General features: G+C 41.2%; 1 protein-coding gene across 1 annotated transcript in view; it reads right to left on the minus strand.

The window, feature by feature from the left end:
* ASPG (asparaginase) overlaps positions 1–23,895 on the minus strand; it is an 856,377-nt gene that overhangs the window by 528,142 nt on the left and 304,340 nt on the right. The window contains exon 2 of the mRNA XM_044073584.1: positions 20,178–20,307. Within this exon, the coding sequence (XP_043929519.1) occupies positions 20,178–20,307 (130 nt within the window). The remainder of the gene's footprint in view (positions 1–20,177; positions 20,308–23,895) is intronic.

Below are 23,895 nucleotides of genomic sequence, written 5' to 3' on the forward strand. Positions count from 1 at the left end.
TTAGCAACAAAAAGTAGAAAGGGTTGTCATCAATCTTACAGATTTTATGACAATAAAAATAACCATGGATACTAAAGAGGTATTAAGAAATATTTGAAAAAAAATTATGAAAATCTGGATAAAGCAGATGAATGTCGAAACCAAGAAAGAACACAAAACATTTATGGAAGACTAATTAGGCCAAGATCAGAGGAAGATGAAGCTCAACAACTCAGTTAAAATATGAGATGATGATAAAAATGGTAATATATAATCAATCTGCAGGGAGTTCTCCAGGAAAAGATGGTATTCCTGTGAAAGTTAGTAGGGAAGAAGGTGATAATGATTAGGAATAATTTATTTAATAGTATTTTAAAAGTAGGGAAAGTACCACTATCTTGGAAGAAAACTGTGGTGGTTAAATTACTCAAAGAGGGTAAAGACCCATCAGATCCAGCCTCATACAGATCCATTTCTACTTTACACTGTGATTATAAAAAATATTTATGTCTATACTACTTAAAAGAATGGCAAATTGGTTGTCAAAATTGAAAGATATGGATCAATGTGGTTTGTAGAAGGAAGCCAAAGATTTGATAACATTGATATAACGATGATACAGAGAGAAGCAGAATGTAAAAAAATACCACTGTTGTTGGTGTGTCTTGATGCACAGAAAACATTTGGCAGAGTAACTTGGGATTTTAAGATTAGGGCAGTGGAAGCATTTGCATTCCATGACACAAAAACAACATTAATTATGAAGATATACAAAGGATCAGAGGCAAGAATTAAGGTGGGCGGATTCCTTAGCAGTAAGTTGTGTTTAAACAGAGTAACCAGGCAGGGTGTCCTCTTTCCCCTTTGTTATTTGCTTTATATTTAAAGCCATTGGCAAAGAAAATAAGTGAGTCAGAAATTCAAGGATACAATAGTTACAGTAATCAAGAAAAGTTTGCTTTATTTGCCGATATTATTTTGTACATATTAAATCCAAAAAAGGAAGATTCTGAGACAAAGTCCTTTCGGGGTATACAATTAATGAATATAAAACAAAGGCTATAGCCGAAAATTATGTGCCACTTATGACTTGATTCAGCAATGCCCATATTTATGGGGACATAAGATTAAGTTGTGATGTCCCTCTTCTGGGCCAGTAATCAAGGAACCTGAAGCCTCAACACTGACACTAGTGAGGGACGTTCACTTGGAACAAAGATAGATACACACACTATTTCCAGATGCAGCTCTCTGCATCAAGCACAATTTCCCTTAAGAGCACACAGGGAACACACACTCAGTCCAGGGACTGGGTTTCCCTCTGTCTCTCTCCAGGCCCCCAGTAAGGCTCCTCACTGGCACAGCATTTAAGTTGAGTCCTCAGCCGAGTGTCCAAGCCAAGTCCTCCACCACTCTCTCTGTGAAATCAGTATTCTGTGCCCCTGCTCCAAGTAGCTGACACACACTCTGAGATTTGATTTGCACACACACACACACACACACACACACACACACACACACACACACACACACATATGCACATGCATGCACACAACTGGGAAAGGCTGACACAGATTTACTCACTCTATTAACCTTGCCCACACTACAAGGTAGTTACTGCCACCAGAGATACCAAAGCCAGCTACTCTAAGGCTCTTACAAGGGTACCCAATTATACAGAATGAAATTAAAACTAATAGTGGTAGTGTTTGACAAATGCAGTAAGGCTTTCAGGATTATCAACAGTGTCACCAAATAAATACAAGTACTCTCAAAGGTTAAAATATTTTCTAAAGAACCATACAATGAAAAGTTTAAATATATTTCATAATAAATAATAAAATAACATGAAAATACAAAATATTTATTTACAATAAACGCCAAATTTTCAATCACAGGAAATATTAAAAATAACACGAATAGATTCACACAGATACAGAAAAACAGTACTTAACTAATCTCACTATATTTTCCTGACTGATCTAAAGAATTACTATTCCCTGGCTACTTAATAAAGCATGGCAAGATGACGTAGGTGAGTGGTCTTCCTTCTTTGTCAGGTTTCAAAAACAGACTGCCTTGAGACTTCAGTCTCATCTAGTATTAAAACATCATTTTTGTGCTGGATTACAGAATGACATGGCATACATCTGGTCATCTGACTTTGGTTCCCACACTATCTCCCTTTATTACAGGCTGCCAGGATTTAGCACAGATGTGTTACCTTACACACCTACAGCTTTGCTAAGATCTGTTGCAGCTTCTGGAAGTCATACAACAATTTCAAACTTCCACCCTTCCAGAGTAGCAATTAGTTCACCCCAAGGACAACACAAAAGGCTTCCTATTACAGACTTTTTCTCTGTGGCTGTGTTGAGACCTGTGAGATACAATCTTTACTGCCTAAATTAAGTAATTTAATTTCAGGACATTTTTCTAAAAGTTAGCTGGGGCAAACTTTTCTCTTCTCTTCCTGTATCCCCTGTTACAATATTAATTTCAACAGTAATAATAGAGTGTCATATAGGTGCATTTCTTTTTTTCTGTCCAGCAGGACCCACTGTTGGTACATTTTTTTAAACACAAGCAGCTTTATAAATACATTTTCAACACAAGGACCTGTACCAGTTAATTTGATATAAAAATGGCATAATTCCTTACAAAACTCCAGCTAGCTATCCTGGCATATGTTACACATCCGTTGTCCTGCTTCTCCTGGCATAGCTGGCAATACCTCACATCATCAAAGAAGCACTTAGGAATATGGATTAAAAATGTTTAGTTATGGCAGCTAAACATATGAGGGAAGAGAATAAACAAAAGATAATAAAAAAACTGAGAAACTGGAAGCCCTTTTGATGGATATAGATAAAATACAAGCAGTGAAAATCTTGTTAGCCCCTTTGGTTTGATATACAGTTCAGGCTTATCTTTATCAACCAGAGGAGAAGTTGTCAACAATAAAGATCTGAAGGAATTTGTCTAGGAGGGAAAGGGAGCAAGAGTTAAGCAGGATCAGGTGATCATTCCAGAACAAGATAATTTAGGATTACCTGATTTGAAGGGATAATTTTGACCTACTCAGTTAAGGCTCATATACGCAACACAAGCAGAAGGTTATAACTCAAAGTGGAAAGGGATGATGATGATGAAGCATGCGGAGTAGTTCAAGACATGCGGAGTAGTTCAAGAAATAAAAACAGAGTGGGATTTTGGATGCAGATCCTCAAGGAGAGAAATAACCACCATATAGAATATTATATTCAGAAAGTTGCAGAAAGTATTCTAGGAACTAAGTCAAGACTGGAATAGAGAAAGAGATTTACTTGCAGTCATTCCTACCGGCAAACAGTACAGAAAATATGCAAGAGGGGTTGAAATTTACTGGGGAAAACTGGCTAAGGAACAAAGGTATTGGGAGCAAATAACTAAAGACAGAAACTGCACTTTAGGAGACTGCCTTCCCTATCAGGGATTTATATCAGAGTACAGGCAAACAAAAAGGGATGGGGAGGCCTAAATGAAAGATCTGCTCTGGTAGAGTTTTTAGCTTACTCTAGAAAGTACAGTTTTGTACCTACCATAAATGTAGATGTTCGAGGATCCACATTGCTGCAGTCCTAACTATTGGGTAGTCCGCTGTCCAGTCGGCCCGAATACCAAAGTATATGGCTGACGTCGGTCAGGGCGCATTAGACTGACGTCAGTACGTCAGGGTACTAATGCGCATGACCGACGTCATATCCTCAGTCTTTTCTTGCCCCAGAAGTCAGAAGACCCTAAAAAGACAAGGCCCAATATACCTGCACCAAAAATATGTACAATATATACAAAATTATCAGCATATAACCTCACCTACACAACCACCCCTAAACACAGAGGGAAGGAGGGAGGGTAAATTGGACTGCAGCAATGTGGATCCTCGAACATCTACATTTATGGTAGGTACAAAACTGTACTATGTTCTTCATTCCACATTGCTGCAGTCCTAACTATTGGGTAGAATCCCAAAGCAGAGGTAAGGGAGGCTGGCAAATCATAAAGAAGCAGGAGCTGACAACATGCCTTGCAAAATAGCTGTGGCAAAACCAGCCCTAGACTTAGAGTAGAGAGGAAGGTGATAATGCTTAGAGAAAGTATGCACTGAACTCCAAGTAGCTGCCTCCAAAATATCCTTAGTTGCCACCCGCCTTAGAAATGCTGTAGAAGTGGCAGTAGCCCTAGTGGAATGAGGCCTAATCCCAGCTGGAATCTCCTTGCCATGATGGGAATAACAAAATGCAATGCAAAACCCAATCCACCTAGAAATAGTTTGTTTTGACACAGGCTTGCCCTGCGAACTCAAAGCAAAAGAAACAAACAACTGCTGAGACTGCCTAAAATCCTTAGTCCTGCTTAAATAATAACGCAATTGCCTGTGTACATCTAAAGTGTGCAAAATCTTTTCCCCTTTATTTTGGGGGTCTGCATAAAAAGTAGGCAAATGAATAGTTTGGTTTAAAGCCACACTAGAAACCACCTTAGGCATAAAGGAAGGATTAGTGCGTAATGATACCCTATCCTTATGGAAAATCAAAAGGGCTCTACTGCCATAAGGGCCTGCAACTCAGACACCCTTCTTGCAGAAGTAATAGCCAACAGAAAAGCAGTCTTCCATGACAAGTATTTCAATTCAGCAGTAGCCGCAGGCTCAAAAGGTTGTAGAGTAAGTTTTTCCAACACAAAATTGAGATCCCAAGCAGGAGTAGGAGCTCTACGGGGGTCTTATATTCTTTGCCCCTCTAAGAAACTGCTTGAACAAAGGATGCGAAAACAATGGTGGGTCACAATCATAGTGAGCTGAAATTGCTGCAGCATGAATCTTAATGGAAGAGAAGGACAAACCTTTGTCCAATAACTCAGTAAGATATTGAAGAGCCACACTCAAATTAGGCTCAGAAATCTCCAAATTCTTTACAGTACTCCAAAATAAAAATCTCTTCCATTTTTCTGCGTACACTTTCCTTGTACTAGGTCTTCTAGCTTCCATAATCACATTTAAAACTTGTTGAGGAAGTTGAGACCTGCTGTGTTTCAACACAGAATATGCCAGGCTGTTAGATGAAGAGAGTGAAGCTTGACATTGAGCAGATGACCGTCCTTCTGAGATAACAGATGTGGAATCAAAGGTAAAGGCCATGGAGGCTTCCTTACCAGACTCCTTAGTAGTGGGTACCAGTGTTGCGAGGCCAATCTGGAGCTATTAAAATCATCCTTGGCTTGTCTTGTCTGACCTTTAAGAGCACCTTTGGAAGAAGAGGCAGAGGTGGAAAGGCATACACATGAAGATTTTTCCAACTGAAAGAAAGAGCATCCACTTTCCAAGCTGTGTGATGCACACCCTTTGTGCAAAACCTTGGCAGGTGGTGGTTTAGTGGAGAAGCGAACAGATCTATGTCTGGAGTTCCCCATGACACTGTCAATTTCTGAAATACATGAAGATCCAGTTTCCACTCGTGGGGATCCATGATTTGTCTGCTTAACACATCTGCTAAGGAGTTCTGTGCTCGGCAGAAACCTTGCCTGAAGAGTTAGTTGCAAGCTGAGCGCAGTCTCCCATAAAATCATTGCTTGCCTGCATAGAGGATAAGAATGTGTTCCCCTTGTTTGTTGATGTACCACATGACAGTTGTGTTGTCTGTTAGAATCAACACCTGCCCTGGAAGAAGTAACTCCTTGAAAGCCATTAATGCAAACTGGACTGCTAACATCTCCTTCATGTTGATATGTAGATGCTGTAGTCTGGCAGGCCACTTGTCTTGTATCCACTTTCCATTTAGATGAGCTCCCCAAGCAATGTCCGAGGCATCTGTCGTTAAAATCTGACTCGCCTCTGGCCGGGTCACAGAGAGTCCCTTGTTTAGGTGACATTCCTGAGCCCACCACAAAAATTCGTTTTGAAGGCAAGGTATTATTTGAATGACAGTGTCCAAATCCTGGCAGTGCTGTGTCCATACATTTTTGAGATACCATTGCAGCTTCCTCATATGCAGTTTGGCATTGGGAAGCACCAGAATACAAGATGCCATGAACCCTAATGCTTGAAGGACTGTCCTTGCAGTCAGCACGGACTGATGAGATAGTTGATGGAAGTAAAGGGATAGACTCTTTTGTTTGTCCGGGGTTAAAAAGGCCATCTGGGCTGCTGTATTCAGTCTCACACCCAGAAAGCACATGTCTTGAGAGGGTACTAGACTGGACTTTATTTCGTTCACAGAATACCCTAGGCATCTTAGCACTGCTATAACATATTCCAGATGCTGTAGAAGGTCTTCCTTTTCTTGAGCCAGAATCAGGCAGTCGTCCAAGTAAGGATAGATTTGAATTCCTTTTAGCCTGAAGTAAGCTATCACTGGAGCCAGAACCTTTGTGAATACTCTGGGCAGTAGATAAGCCAAAGGGCAATGCAGAGAACTGATAATGAGAATTTCCAGCTCGAAACGCAGATACTTCCTGCAACTTAGTCTTATAGGCACATGAAGGTAAGCTTCCTTGAGATCTAAAGTTACCATCCAGTGATCTTTGCCCAGCAGAGGTAAAAGCTGTTGTAACGTCAACATCTTGAACTTGGGAATGTCCAGATAAGTGTTGAGGATAGATAAATCCAAAATTGGTCTCCACGTGTTCCCCTTCTTTGGTACTAGGAACAGGCGAGAATAAAATCCTAGGCCCCTTTCTGATACAGGGACTGGCTGAATGGCCCCTATTTGGAGTAACAGAGAAATCTGCTTGTGAGCCTCTTTCCTTTGTGGAGGAGGAACGTCTGACATGCCTTTGAAAGGGGGCAATGTATGGAAATAAAACCTGTAACCGTGGTGAATGATATCCAACACCCATCTGTCTGGAGTAATTAAATCCCAATTTTCTTTGAAAAGAGACAGTCTTCCTCCCAAAGGAGCTGCCAGACGAGAATCTACTGGCAGCTGAAAAGGCAGGTCATTGGGTCTGTTTACGAAAGGACTGACCCCTGCCCTCACCAGAAGTCTGAGCAGGTGAACTCCCTGTTCTAGGCCTAAAAGAACCTTGAGCTCTGCCCCTACCACGTCTAGACCTACCCCTAGACTGGGAATCATAAGCAGGATATGTCCATCCCTTAGTAGGCCAATTTCTACTAAACTTCGGTGGCTGCACCTGCAAAAATCTTTAACAGTTTGCATAGACTTAGCTTTGTCCTCCATTTTCTTTAAAACTGCTTCCACATGCGAACCAAACAACACATCAGACTGTAAAGGAGCATCCAAAATCCTTGTCTTAACATGCTCAGCTAAATTCTGATCCCTCAACCAGGCATGCCTGCGAAGAACAGAACTAGTGGCAGCCACCCTCGAGGAGGCCTGTACAGCATCAAAACCACATTGCAAAGAATGCTTACCCACTTGTTCAGACACATGAACTAAATCCAGCAACTCTTTACACTCAATACCTTCCGCCAAAGCATCCACCTTAGATTTCAATTGTGAAAGGAGATAATTTTGATATTTTAGCATGTGAAACTGACAATTCAACGCCCTCATGGCTAAAGTGGAAGAAGTATACACTTTCTTTCCCCATCTATCCAAAGCCCTTGCCTCTTTATCAGTGGGAACAGGGTTTTTAACAACAGAGGCCTTAACACCTTTAGGTCCCTGAGAAACAGTTTCGGGTCTGCCCTAGGACTCTTAAAAGATACTTATGAGCTTCAGGCACCCTATAGTACCTATCAGGTTTAACAGGAGCAGGAGGCAAAGAATCAGGGTTCAGGGAAGCCTCTGCAAAAACATCTTCCACCACATTCAACACAGGAGGTATAGCTAAGGGCCTATGCTGGGGTAAAACAAGAATTCCCTAAGCCTTTTCCTGGAATCAGAGTAATCTTGGCCTTCCCATTTAAAGTGCTCCCTCATGGAATGCAGAGTCTCTGAAAATGAGAAATCCTCAGGAGGAGAAGCTGTAGGAGTGGAATCATCCACATCAGAATCAGAATAAGGAGGATACTCCTGCAAGTCTTCCGCAGAAGACTCAGAAGCCTCTGAACACTGTTCAAAACTCTCAAACTCAGGTTCCACCCTAGGCCTCTTATCAGGACTGGGCATAGAACCTCTAATCATAGTAATCAAATCTTCTGCCATTTTAAGCATATGTTTCTTAGGCACAGAACCTGAAGTGCTAGGAGAAGCCCCCACTGAAGCTAAACTTGGCCTACCTCTCAAAGAAGTTTTGGAAACAGAAGGAGAGGCTCTAACTACCTTGGGAAGAGAGGGAAGAACAGTTACCTGAGAAGCCCCTCAGCCTGGCCTACCTCCTGAGAAGGCACATCCTGTAACAGTAAAGTCTCTGCCTGAGACTCCAAAGAAACTCCTGGCAAAACCTCTGGCTCCACTGAGCCTTCTAAAGAACCGACGTCCGGGACTGCCGGTTCATCAACCCTAGGCTGCTGTTTTGTCCTTGCGCTTTTGCGAAGCGGGCGCCGGAGCATCCGACGGCATTTTATAATTACAACGCTTCCCAAACACTAATCTGGCACAGTCTAACCTTCTCTTAATAGTGCGTTTGTTAAATCTAGCACAAGAGCGGCATCCAACAACGTCGTGCTCAGGCCCTAAACAAGGTATACACAAGGTATGGTAATCCCTATGAGGTATCTGTTTCCCACAAGAAATACAGTTATTCACTTTTTCTGACATCCGGTTAAATACTGAGGCAAGAAAAAACCAAAATGTTCCCCAACGGGGTACTTAGCCAACTTTGATTCGGTCTGAAACTCCGACTTCAGAAAATTTCAGAACGCCAACCTGCACTCGCAAAACTGCTTCTGCATCGGACCATGCGGCAAAAAAGACTGAGGATATGACGTCGGTCATGCGCATTAGTACCCTGACGTACTGACGTCAGTCTAATGCGCCCTGACCGACGTCAGCCATATACTTTGGTATTCGGGCCGACTGGACAGCGGACTACCCAATAGTTAGGACTGCAGCAATGTGGAATGAAGAACATCACAGGATGCTATTAAACGGAAATAATTAGAAGGGTATGTAAAGTATTGAATGACACCTATAAGAATGAATCAGAGGAGGTTAGAAAGGATTTGGAAGATGGACTGGAAAACCAATTTACAAAATAACAATGCATGGCTCCCAAGTGTATGGAACAAAGTCCAGAAGGTTTAAGATTTTTGCTTGGACATGTTTGCATGGGTATTTTTATACCCAAAAAGACTTCAAAGAATTTTTTCCTCAGCTAGACAGCAAATGCTGGAGATGAGATGAGGAAGAAAGAGATAACTCAGAACATGTTTTTTTGGAAGAGAAATGAGTTGGCAGATTTTAAAAATTCTATCAGAAACATTGGGGGAACAAATGGCAGTAAGGAAATTATTATTTTGACCTGAAACAGAGTATCTGAATTGCCTTGACATAGTAAGATCTTATTAAGTTTAATTCTGTTGGCTGCCAAAAATACTATCACTACACAATGGAAATCAAAATTTAAACCAACTGCATATGAAGTACTGAATATTGTAAAAGAGATAAAAGAAGTGGAAGAGGGAACTTTAAAAAGGGAAGGAGCAAATTACATACAAATTAATGGAATCTGTAGGAACAGAGAAAATAATATTCAGGAAGAAGAGTGATGTTTAAGGGAAGGCAGAAATTAAGCAAGTTGTGTAATGCTAGACTGAAAGACAGGACAGTTGTTATAAAGAAAGAAAACACTTAATGTATAATGTGTGTAAATGAAAAAAAAAATGCTAATACCGTTTGTTTTCTTTTCTATTAATGTATATATGCCCTATGTCTTAAGTGATAATTTAATAAACGAGTTTAAAAAAAAAAGATGGTTTGTATCTCTCCCCCAAGGCTTTCGTATATTAGCTAAATTTTTGTCTGACCCCATACTGCCTTTTTTAGGCAATGTCAGTCTTCTAATCTCAATAAAACTAAGGTATTGCTGCTCAGTGCTTGCAGCTTTAACAAAAAACTCCACTCCTTACTCTGAAAAATACTGATATATGCACCATCTCAGAGACCAATTCTATCATGTTCAGGCCCATCACAAAGGCACTAAAAGTATTGCTGTCTCCATATTCTTAAAAATCACTTCATCCCCTGACTCATTAGACAACATAATGACCTGGAACGCCCCCCACTGTCAACTTACTATTAACAAAATCCCTTATTATATCACAGATAACTATAGGACCCACTTGGGCCATACCTCCTGCCTATCTAATACAGAGTCCCCATGTATTAAACCAAAGCCGCCATTCTCCTAGGAGACTTTAACTACCCTTCCTTTTATGGGAAGGCTTATACATCCTCAAACATATATGCCCACAGATATTTGGTTTTCATAAATACAAACACCCTGGGCTAGTTAGTCCACACTCCAACCACTGGAGATGAAATCCTGGACTTAAGCCTTACAAATACCGTGCAGCTTTGCTTCCCACAAATTTTAACTTCCCCTTTGATCAAATCACACCACAAGTCAGTCACAGTCACCATAAGACTACAGCACCTTCCAATACCTTGGTATTCAGATTATGAGAAAGCTATTCTACTAAAACTGAGTGGTGACCTAGCTAAATTCAAAATCCCCTTCCATATTGATGACCCAGGTGTTTAAGCAGAGTCCTTCACAGTCAAATTCTATCCATATGAAAATAGTTGTACAGACGTATTTATTCCCCTCAGAAATTAATTCAATGCCAAATTCAAAAATAAACCCCTATGGTGGAATCCAAATGTAACCAGGCTATCTGATAACAAAAAAAAACATAACTGCAGACAAAAATAAAGCTAATTCTCAAGAACACAAGAACACTATTGCTAAACTAAGCAAGGAACTCTGGACCCAGATTAAAATCAACCAAAGCCAGATACAAGGTAAAAATAGCCACCACCCAGGCACAGGATAACCACAAAGCCTTCCTAAATTATGTTAAAAAAAATCTTACATCACAGGTCCACCTACACCTGCACACTTCCTCAGACCTCTGAAGAACAAATTCTCAAGGATCTAAGGCCATGTCTATGGAAACAGGCAACATACCAGGCTGCTTGCAACGTGACTTGACTGATCCCCTACAGAAGCTATTTAATCTCAGCCTTAAAATAGGCTTCATGGTGGATGAATGAAGTACAGCATCCCTTGCACAAAGATTGGGCTTCAAAAGACCCAGGTAATTATAGATCCATAAGTCTAATCATTCGCATCCTTAGGGCTATGGAAAGAATCATTATGTAATTAATAAATATGGATACATGTAACTTCCAGACTCTCAACCTACCCCACTTTGGATTCTTCAAGGGCAGATTATGCCTCTTAATCACTTTCACTTCTTTGAAAAAGTTAGTGAAGCAATGGATGAGGACAAAACCATGCGTACTGCATAGCTAGACCTCACAAAGTTGTTCAACACCATCCCACACTTTGGCGTCGTAGATAACTTCTCCTAGACAAATGTCAGTCTCTGTGTAACACATAAAATACTGCTGGCTCACAAACAGAATCCAGGAAATTAGGGAAAGCAGCTTTACTTCCCCCAAAAAACCTGTCACTAGCAGTATACCCCATGGATTGGTCTGTGGACCAGGAAAACATTGAAAATAGGAACAGATATCCTTGAAAAGAAGGAAAACCTAGCTAAAAATCTGGGCATCTAATCAGCATAAAATCTGAATACAAATAGCACACAACTCTTCTCATTTCCAATAGAAATGTGGGATACTACTCAGAAACACAGGGAAAAAACAGTGTGTGACAAAATGATGGAAGAATGTAAGCATATTATAATAGAGGCAGTGTAAAATCTATAAACTTTAATGAACTGTACTGCAAAATATGGGATAAGTAAGATGTGCGTCCTCTTTCTTTAAATTATAGCTGCCACTAGTATGCTGGTCAGTGTGGTTTTCTATGTACTAGGCAGCTTCAGAAATCACATGTGATAAGGGGGGAATTCAGAAAATTGTATGAAGGGGTAAATCAATCCTTAAAATAGGAGCATTCCTCCAAAATAGGAACAGCGAGGCATGCATCCAGATCCACGGATGTAATCCTTCCATTGTATAATAGGCACTAATTAGTCCGAGCACAAGTATAATGCCCTTTTCAGCCTGTACCCGTCCAAACACTTGTCACAACTGGAATGACTGCACTTTCTCACTAACAAACAAAAAGAAACAAAACACAAAGGCCTAGACTGTAAAAACTATGCAGACTGTTTCAAAAGCCTTGTCACTCTTCTCAGCTTCATACAGAATACTGAGAAGTTAACTGTTCTTCTTGTCCAGGGCTTCAACAGACCCTATTCTATCAGGCCTATTACACATTCGCAAGTCCAATGGCATCAAACACCCATTCAAGGCATCTCAATCTTTTATTTTGCAAAATAAAAATAACACATTGGAGAGGTAGGTATATATCACAAAGAATACTGTTTCTACCATCTTCTACTCAATATAGACAGACGATATTTGGACATCTAGATGGGTAACCACAAAATCACCACTGATTTAATCACACTTGTCCCTTACGTATAGGAGTAAAATGTAAATGTCTCAACATATCCTTGCTCAGCACATCTCTGGGTTACTTGTATGCGAAATGGTAGGGCTAAAATTATCAGGAGAATGTAAAGCTAAGCTTCGTAAGATCCTACACACACATACAGATCACTAGCCATGAACCTGTTAGTTCCACCTCTTACTCATTTTTTTAATCTTAGGACCAACCAGGAATAAGTTTCTTCTGGCTACATCTGAACAAGTTCCTAAAGGATATACCTTCAGAAAAAAAATCTTATAAAGTCCCGTGAGTATGTATAAATATTTTATACTTCTTGCAGTAAATGAATATTTTATTCACAAAATCTTGTGTTCTTCTGGAAAATCATATAGATCTGCAACTTCTTGACTGTGCATTAAAAGAATATAAAAGATACTTAAACATCTCGGGCATCCACTTACCAGAAGACAGCACTATCAAAGAAATTTTGTCAACTGTAGAATATGCAACGTGCTTAATTATAGGAAATACTTGTATTTAGTCCTGAGATTATTTTAATGGAAGCTAACTAGAAGCAGTTGGCCTTTTTGTCCTGAGATTATATTAAGGGGAGCAAACTAAAAGTAGCTGCAGTTCCGATGTGATTTTCAACACCTAGACCATGGGAAAGGTATTAAATATAGGCAAGGAGCAACTACCTGGAAGTTGGCACTTAGCCCCTGTATGTGTTGTGTGATGTGCATTGTTTGTTGTGTGTTATGTTTTGTGTGTGTGTGTGTGTGTGTGTGTGTGTGTGTGTGTGTGTGTGTGTGTGTCTGACAAAGACTTTACTTTTCAGGCTTGCTAGTTGTTGCTGAAGCACCTACCAAGGGGAGAAAACGCTGAGAGAAGAAAAGGAGCCACTTTTGTGATTTTAAGTATTTTCTTCTGATTTTTTGTTAAGTTTTACTGCTTTGCCACCTACTTTTTGGCATTTTCCGGCTTGCTAAAGTTTATATCTGTAACAGTAACAGTACTTGGAACATATCTAGAGCCTGTTTACTGCATTTCCTGTGTTGCACTTAATTTAAAATCGTTTTTTTTTCCTCTAAAAACTGCATTTTACCTGATTTTGGCCTAGCACTCAAGTGTGGGGTCATTTATTGCACCGTTGTGATTATTTTGCTGCTTGTGTATCTCTGCTACCTTTAAACTACAACAAAAAGAAAAAAAAACAAGAAAATCTTGCTTTTTTCCCACTTTCTGAAAGTTAAGAAAGTTCAGTTACAGATTTGCTGTTCTGAACTGTTTGGAAGTTTCTAGAAGGCCAGTGCTTGCTTGTGCTAAAGGTAAGTCTCTGTGTTTACCAGTGGGAGTGGTTAACACTGAACAGCCTGCCTATCCCTGGAGGAGTGGTTACTACCTAGAAGCTGTAGTTTTAGTGGCCATTTTGGGTCAGTTCTAAACTCCTTGATCTGTCTCTCTTAAAACCCGGCTGCCTCGTGGTTTTGGTGTCTTTTCAGGCTTGCTAGTTGTTGCTGAAGCACCTACCAAGGGGAGAAAATGCTGAGAGAAGAAAAGGAGCCACTTTTGTGATTTTAAGTATTTTCTTCTGAGTTTTTGTTAAGTTTTACTGTTTGCCGCCTACTTTTTGGCATTTTCCAGCTTGCTAAAGTTTATATCTGTAACAGTAACAGTACTTGGAACACATCTAGAGCCTGTTTACTGCATTTCCTCTGTTGCACTTAATTTAAAATCGTTTTTTTCTCTAAAAACTGCATTTTACCTGATTTTGGCCTAGCACTCAAGTGTGGGGTCATTTATTGCACTGCTGTGATTATTTTGCTGCTTGTGTATCTCTGCTACCTTTAAACTACAACAAAAAGAAAAAAAAAACAAAAAATCTTGCTTTTTTCCCACTTTCTGAAAGTTAAGAAAGTTCAGTTACAGATTTGCTGTTCTGAACTGTTTGGGAGTTTCTAGAAGGCCAGTGCTTGCTTGGGCTAAAGGGAAGTCTCTGTGTTTACCAGTGGGAGTGGTTAACACTGAACAGCCTGCCTGTCCCTGGAGGAGTGGTTACTACCTAGAAGCTGTAGTTTTAGTGGCCATTTTGGGTCAATTCTAAACTCCTTGATCTGTCTCTCTTAAAACCCGGCTGCCACATGGTTTTGGCATCTTTTCAGGCTTACTAGTTGTTGCTGAAGCACCTACCAAGGGGAGAAAATGCTGAGAGAAGAAAAGGAGCCACTTTTGTGATTTTAAGTATTTTCTTCTGATTTTTTGTTAAGTTTTAATGCTTTGCCGCCTACTTTTTGGCATTTTCCGGCTTGCTAAAGTTTATATCTGTAACAGTAACAGTACTTGGAACACATCTAGAGCCTGTTTACTGCATTTCCTGTGTTGCACTTAATTTAAAATCGTTTTTTTCTCTAAAAACTGCATTTTACCTGATTTTGGCCTAGCACTCAAGTGTGGGGTCATTTATTGCACTGTTGTGATTATTTTGCTGCTTGTGTATCTCTGCGACCTTTAAACTACAACAAAAAGAGAAAAAAAACAAAAAAAATCTTGCTTTTTTCCCACTTTCTGAAAGTTAAGAAAGTTCAGTTACAGATTTGCTGTTCTGAACTGTTTGGGAGTTTCTAGAAGACCAGTGCTTGCTTGGGCTAAAGGGAAGTCTCTGTGTTTACCAGTGGGAGTGGTTAACACTGAACAGTCTGCCTGTCCCTGGAGGAGTGGTTACTACCAAGAAGTTGTAGTTTTAGTGGCCATTTTGGGTAAATTCTAAACTCCTTGATCTCTCTCTCTCTTAAAACCCTACAACTCTCTTTTTGCGCGGTTTTGCGCACTGAGCAGCATCGGGCAGCGCCGCCTAAACAGGTTTAAACTATTCCAGGCTCCACAAAGTCTGCTCTTCACTTTTTCCCTTAGAACTGTTCAAACTCTCAAAGTAATCACTCTATTCTCTTTCTAAAGCCCTGCACTTGCTCAGCTCTTATAAGGAAACACCATCTAACTAAAGCACTACACCCTCCTTGACTTCTGATAAGTATTAGGCTCCCGATTGGTCCTTCCTGATAAAGTGAAAAATCAGTTCCCTTCCCTAATCTGATCAGTAAAAAAACAGTTCCCTATACTAATCTGGTATGTCCAAGGGTCAATTTCAAGGTTACTCTCCAGTCCAGCTGGTGAATCTGGGAATTTTGAGGCAATGTTACAATTGCCTTATGTACACAGACAACCCTCTCCTCCTTCCAACAAACTCTAATACATGTGAGAGATGCAGTTACACAGCCAAACTGGAGGCAGAGCTCTCTCAACCCAAGACTGGCACAATCAGTCAGGAGGAAAAGGTAACCACCCACACCACAAATCCAGTCTCACACAGACCTATTGCATCTGCATACCCAACACATAAACACACAAAAACATACTCGGAGGCTCTAAATAAAAATCTGCCTAAACAGCAAAGACCTCCTAAGCAGATATCCAAGCAACAGCCACCCCTCAACAATACCCACAATCACATATCTCACAAAATCAGTGTGCCTCACAGTCACAACCCTTAAGGCCAAACAACACACCAAATACACTTGTTATAGGGGACTATTGTCCGGCACACTGACGTCCCGCTCACCAGACTGAACAAGGAGAAAGTCACTGTAAGCTGCCTGTTGGGTGCCAGGATCCGCCACATAATGCAAGCACTCAGGTCACTCCATTGCAAGTACAAGTATGACTCAGTCATTGTCCATGCTGGTGTGAATGACCTGATACGTACCTCCCTGGACTACATAAAAAGAGACATAGAGGAGCTCTCTGACCATGTAGCCCAGGCTGATATGACCCTGACCTTGAGTAGCATCTTGCCCTCACCAAGAATTATGCCACAGTATAAAGACAAAATGATCAGTTTCAACAATTGGCTAAAGTATTGGTGTCATTCAAAGGGGATCCAGTGTCTGTCAGCCTGGGATGACATGCTCGACAAGCCACGTTGCTTTGCTAGGGACGGCTTGCACCTGTTACCCTTAGGCTTTCGTATACTGGCCAAGGCTCTTGCCACCCCCATAGTGCCTTTTTTAGGCAAGGCTCAAAGGACAAACCCACCTCCATAGACAACCCAAGGATAAAAAAACTAAAGGTAATGCTACTCAATGCCAAAAAGTCTAAACCTCAAGATGCACGCACTCGAGGCTCTCCTCAGTATGGAAAAAATCGATGTCTGTGCAGTAACAGAAACCTGGTTCAAGGCTCCTGAGAGCACCCCAGCACTACCAGGTTAAAACTCATACCATGCGTTTCGGCCCCAAAACTCGGACCGAAGCACAAAAGGAGGGGGAGTATCTATATTCATCAAAGATACCTACACCTCCAGGTTAGTGGCACTGCACGAAGCATCGGAATCCATCCATGTGCAACTAACAGCGGGCAAAACTGCCTTTCAGTTTGTAGCCTGCTACAGAACACCCTCCCTATTACAGGAATCCCACTTGGCATTCCTGAGAACACTGGAGAATATGAAGGTCTCTCCAAACACTATGTTACTGGGTGACTTCAACTACCCAAACATTGACTGGGAAAACTACTGAAGCCCAAACACCCTCACCCAACGGTTCCTTGAATTTATAAACTCTAACACAATGGAACAACTGGTCACCACTCCCACAAGAGGAAACAACATATTGGACCTGGTCATCACCAACACGGGGACTCCATGTTCCACACCAGAGGTAAACCCCTCATTGGTAAGATCAGACCATAAACAAATTTCCCTGGACATCCATATACCGTCCCCACCCCCAACCAAGGAAATCACTGTAAAGAATTTCTCAAAAGCCAACTTTGCACTTCTCAAGACTGAGATGGAATCCTTCAAAGCCCCTGGGCCAGAGGATAATACAGCCCAATCCACAGAATCCTTTACAAATACATTCTATGAGCACCTGCAAGAATGCATGGATCGTGCTATCCCAAATAAAACCAAGACTCACTCCTCCAAAAACAGGAAACCGGTCTGGTGGACCCCGGCCATAAATAAGCTATACAACAGAAGGAGGAAACTACTACATGACAAAGCAAAATCCCAAAAAGGGAAGGCATCTCTGATCAGTATTAGCAAGAAACTTCAATCCCTCATAAAATCATCAAAGGCCAGTTTCGAAAGAAAAATTGCCCTAGACACTAAAGATAATCACAAGGCCTTCTTTAGTTATGTCAGGAACATGGGCGGAAACTCCCAGATATGCTCTGAATTGTTGCATAACAGTACAAAACATACCGAACCTATAGACATAGCCAACATCCTGGCAGACAGATAAAGCTCAAACTTCTCCCCCCCCCCCAAAGGAGCAAATGCCTATCCCAACTGAATGTAACCTCCCTGACATCACAGATGCACAGGTGAAAGCTGCCCTCTCCAAAGCAAAAAACACAGCATTTATGGGATCAGATGGTGTCCCAGGCTGTGTCTTACATGAGCTCCAAGAAGAACTGAACCCTCACATTAAGTCACTGTTCAAACTTAGCCTTACTACAGGATATGTACCCAAAGAATGGCGTACAGCTACAGTGGTCCCACTCCACAAAGGTGGTGCCACAATGGACCTAGGAACCTATCGCCCCATAAACCTGACTAGTCTGGTCTGTAAAGCTATGGAGCGTATTATCATGGAACTCATAAACAAAGACATTGGGAGCCTCCAGACACTGGACCCTACCCAATTCGGCTTTGTTAAGGGCAGATCATGCCTCTTAAACCTAATTGATTTCTTTGAAACAGTTACCAAAGACATAGATGAGGGCATTTCTTTGAAACAGTTACCAAAGACATAGATGAGGGCAAGGTAGTCCACACAGCCTACCTGGACCTCGCAAAAGCCTTCAACACAATACCCCATTCGGGCATCATAAATAAGCTTACCAGCTTAAATATCAACCCCTATATCACAAGATGGGTTGCAAACTGGCTCAGAGATAGAACCCACATGGTCAGAATCGCAGGTGCCATGTCCGAATCCAAACCAGTTACAAGTGGCATCCCACAGGGCTCAGTTCTGGGACCTCTCTTGTTCGGTATATATTTCTCTGAGGTTCAAGCTACCACGGGGGGATTATGGCTGACAAAGTTCGCAGATGATTGCACACTGGGGGCCATAATCGAATCTCCAGCTGACACAAGCATCCTCCAAAAGGGTCTCACAGAGACGGATGCTTGGTGCCAGAGCCACGGCCTCAAGCTAAATGCTAAAGAGTGCATAGTCATCCCCTTTGGAAAAAACAAGGTGCCCACAAATTATCACATAGGTAGTAATCCATTAAGTACAGAAGAAGTAATTAGAGATTTGGAGACCAACGTAGATAGTAATCTCTCCTTTGATAATCACGTTGCCAAAGTGGTTAGAAAGACCTTCTATATAGCCCACCTTATCACAAAAGGGTTCGCATCTAGATCAAGAGAGGTCATTGTGCCCCTCTACTCGTCACTCATCAGGCCCATAATTAAATACAATGCCCCTTTTAGGATGTACCTTGCCCGACACCTGCAGCAACTGGAGAGATCCCAAAAGTACCTCACCAAGAGGATCATGGGCTACAAACAGATGTCCTATGCAGCTCGACTAAAGAAACTCCAGCTCTACTCAGTTGCTTACCGCCTACTCAAAGGTGATCTATGCCTGACGTACAAAGCCATGTCAAACCCAGAATTAATGGACATGCTCCACCTCAAAAAATCCAACTCCCTTAGAGCTACACTCTCCAGGGACCTAAACCTCAGCACAAAAATAAATAGGACATGCTGGAGAGACAGATTCATTTCCCAGAGGCTCCCCTCACTCTGGAATAGAATCCCAATTCATGTTAGACATAGCCCCTTGTTGACCCTCTTCAAGCGAAATCTGGACGTGTGGATGGGAAATCGCAAATTCACCCCTGGGATCTCTTCTGTGTCCCTGCTAGACAGAGGCACAGTAAACGAATCTTAAAAGGGTACTTTCTGTGACCTACGTTACAGAGGCACAGTAGATTAATCTAATAGAGAGGCGGAAGCCAAATACACTCTGGCTAGGCTTATAAATGCCCCAGGCAGATAGCCTAGTATCTACCTATGAACCTATGAACTAACATTAAAGGCACTTTCCCCACAAATGTAACTTGGTCTGTCATTGTTAGTAGGATGTGCAAGTAAAGATCCACCATTGCCAAGACATACATGCCTACTGCTTATTACACTTGAATACAAAAATCTAGATCACTAACCAGATGCAGACAAACCCTTTGCACCTGTTTACACAGTAGATGGTACAATGCAAACATATCCTGCTTACTCGCGTAGCCAAGCAAACTACAGAAGGGGGCCTCCCAATAAACTAGATGAAGCGGTACAGTATACAGGCCAATAACATTCAGGTCCCATCACACATAGACTTAAAGTCACAATATGCAAACTAAATACTGATAGACTGAAGCATGCAACAAGGAACTAGATATCAGCAGAGGTCAGTCACAAAGTACCAGGGAAGAGAACCTGTGAATGAATCAACAGGATGTCGTGGGAGATAAGGACTACAGCAAACAGAATCAGCACAACAACGACTCACTGAATTCCCAGATAAACCCCAGTGAGAATGTAAACTGCATTTTACAACTTATGCTATATAACAAAAAAAAAAGTTCTAGTTACTTACGGCAGAACCATTGTGTCATCTGGAGAATCGCATCTCTCATAAAGTTTTGTCTGTTGTGCATATACTTCATCATGAAGAGTCGGTAATTTCTTCAATGCTTTTGCAAAAGTATTCGCCTCAGGAGAGAGCACTGCAAAAGAATAAACAAACTTTAGAACTGGACAAACTCCTCTGCCATATTCTATTGTCAACATCTTTTATTTTATGCTTTTAGTGCAAAACCAAAGATATATGGATATTGCACATAAATCCAAATAATCATAGGTACATCAAAATGTTATGCTACTGTTAAAAATGTACCTTCTTCAGGTGCAGTCTAGCACATGTTGCAACGACCTCAACTGTAATCTCCAAGGATAAACAAACTGGCTTATGATCACTGCTCTATCCTGCTGGGGGAAATCAAGGAAACTCTGCAGCTGAAAGCAAGCAGCAACTCCAGTACAGAATAACCTTCTCTCTTCAGCTACATCATGCATTCAGCAAAACACTGGCTCATTATCAAAACTTGCTGTCCTTATCACTGTAGTAAAAGCAATCTCCTCTCTCAGCTAAGTGCCATTTCATTGCACTTTCACTGCCTGTGCCTCAGTACTCTTTCTAAGTAATTGTAGTCTTAATTCCCACTGCTATATTTACAAAGAAAAAATAAATAAATCAAATGTTTAACTGCTGGTAAAAATACTTCTAACCAACAATAACTATCTGTGCTTTGCAGATATCATTGCTATCTATTTCTGAAGATCATATCCCTCCCATACCTTGAAATATGTGACCCTTACTCTAACCACCTAGATTAGTTAAGCATATCGGCTTCGGCATGATGGGTCATTGGGGGGAGGGGGCTGGCCCTGCAGCTAAACACAGCCCCCCCCCCCCCCCCCGGCCAGTTTTCAAACTCCAAAACATGAAACAAAAATATAAGCTTTTGCACAACACATTACCGTACTCAGTGCCATGCAGGCTTTCTCCCTCCCCCTATAATGCAAAAATTCTGAAAAGTTTTTTTTTCCTTTATATCAATGAATTGCCTAATGTGCATAAGTAAAAGAAGTTATCGAAAAAAGATGACACAAAATGGCACTGAACCCAAACCTTTCAAACCTGAGGACAGTTGCATGTTAGTGTGCCACTAAAACAGGCAAGATGAAAGAAGTAATTTTCAAAAGACTAGTAGCAGAAGTTGCTCTGCTCTAATATTTTGTGTAGTTCGACACTTATTCACTGCACCTACACAATATCAGCTGATCTGAAACCTTCAAATAATTTAAAGCAAGGCTAAATAAATAAGTAATAACTGCAAGCAGATCTATTCCAGCTTTCAGACATCAATAAATCTTCTGTTTATGGTCTTGGATAGCAGATCTTGTACCATGAGGTATTCCAAATTTAAATACAAGACATAAATAAATTAATTCAAACCGCAGCAATATTACTAGTGCCACCTATTTCGCTGCAAAAAACAAAGAAAACTGTACTCAGTACAACGACTAAGAACATTTATGATATGCTGAATCATCAGCCTATTTTGCACCCAATACTGTTTATGTAAAACTTTTAGGGAAAAACACAAAAAATTAAATTGCATCCCTGTTGTTGCATCTTTCCTCAGCTACGAGGCATAAGACCCTCAGGGCCACATCCCTTGACATAAGGGAACTTAATACAGAAGCCAACTCAAGCTCTTTAAAGCTGTTATCCATGGAAGTGGGCTGACTGCCTTAGAGTTTCCTGGATTGGGCTCACTGTGCTATTTACCACATCACACAACACTGGTGCCTTCAGGTCATCAGAATAAAGGTATTCAAATACTTGCAACAGCCACATTTTTTTATTGCATCATGAACAAAAATATTTGAGAAGGACACTAAGAAAAAAAAAATAGAAAGCCCAGTAAACAAGCTTTAATCAAATTTAATCTTCATTTTTAAAACTCTTCTGTCTGGTCAGAGACCTGCCTGGCAGAGAAAAATGTCAATAAATGTTGAACTTGTACCATTAACAAGCACAAACATTTACACTACTTACTGAATACATGCAACATACAAAATGTGGTTTAGTCCCCTTATATCAGCTGGAAGAAGAGCTACCATAAGAGGATTTTATGTGGTTAGAAAGGGGGTTAATTATCTAATCCTGCCTATGTGTGTGTGTGTGTGGGGGGTTGCCCTACACGTACATAAAGGAAAAGAGGGGAGGTGCTAATAAGCGACAGACAGATGGACAGAGTCAGCTTGAAGCTGAAAAGAAAATTAGGGGTGCTCAATTTTAAAAGGCTAAAGCCCAGCCTGAGAGAGTGATGACAATTCCAGTGAATGTAACTCTGTGCTGAGAAAAATGGAGAACTGCAGGGTTTGTCCTTATAAAAACATGGGTTACTGGAAGAGGAGACCTGGGTTTTGGTAAAGCAGACTGGCAATAAGGGAAATTAAAATAGCGAATTTGGTGGACTGAAATTCCAGACTTACTGCTACCAAACAGAATGTGCAGTTGTGTTACAAAAACGTACACTAACAGTCAGTGGCAGCTGGTGACTTCAAATCATAGGGGGGCTGCAGGAGACAGCTGGATGGATGTGGCCAACAAGACGGGGTGGCTATGGTGCAATGGGATCAATGCTTCACATACTTATTTACATGAAATAAATGCTCAGTCAGTATGGCACATGCTGAATAGTCTACACAGCACACATTGTTACATACACACACATTGGTTTGAACACTTACCTCTGCGGTATACTGCAAACAGTAGTTCATACTCAGTTTCTGCACCTGGGGAGAAGCTGTCGTGCACCTTAGAAGCTGTGGTCTGGAACACGTCAGGTCATACTGGATTTCTCACACCCCCTTTTTCATGGAGGCTCAAAAGGGACAGTTTTAAGTTTCCCAAAGCAAATAATATTCACATGACCCCCAGCTGGTTCCAAACAGGTGCTTGCAGTCTTTCAGTTGTTCCAGTTAGGGGGTTGCCACATCAGATCTGTTTCCATTGGTTCCTGTCCTCTGCATCTTGCTCTGTCACCACATCACTTCCTGTACCACATCCATAAATCTAATTACAAGTCCTTCCTTTTTTCTTCCCTGGCAGCTCCATCCTTAGCATCCTTCTCCCAATATACCTAGTAGCATCCCTCCTCAGCACATGTCCAAATCACACTACCTTTGGGCATGCCTTCCCCTTCTTCTAGAGCCAACAGTAGCCTCCCCCCAATTTCTGCCTTCCCCCTCTTCTAGAGCCAACAGTACCCTCCCCCCAATTTCTGCCAGCACCCTTTTGGTAAAGAGTAGTACTGGTGGTGGTGATTGTTAACTTGGGCCTCGACCAATCCTGTAACAAAATCTGTATTGTCCCACAATTTTGTCAGGAGGTTATATGTGGTGATGCCCAGGCTTCCTGACATAACCCTCCCCATTTATCCGGGCTTGGGACCGGCACAAAGAAATGCACTGGCTTGTGCATCCCCAGTGGCTGGGTTACATAAGTGCTTGTAGCACTAGTATAGTACCAAATAAGTGCCTCTTGTGTTCTTCTGTATGGTGTTCCGTTTCCTGTATGGTGTTCCATTTCCTGTATGGTGTTCTGTTTCCTGTATGGTGTTCCGTTTCCATTACTTATAGATGAAGTCCATTCGTCTCTCTTTATTTTGTGCAAAATAATCAATAACTCTCTGGTTGAAGTTGGGTATACTCTGCATTAACTCCTTTCCTATGGAAAGCAT

Source organism: Protopterus annectens, chromosome 6.part0 (genome assembly GCF_019279795.1).
Source record: "Protopterus annectens isolate FY-2018-M chromosome 6.part0, PAN1.0, whole genome shotgun sequence".
NCBI classification, from domain to species: Eukaryota; Metazoa; Chordata; order Ceratodontiformes; family Protopteridae; genus Protopterus; species Protopterus annectens.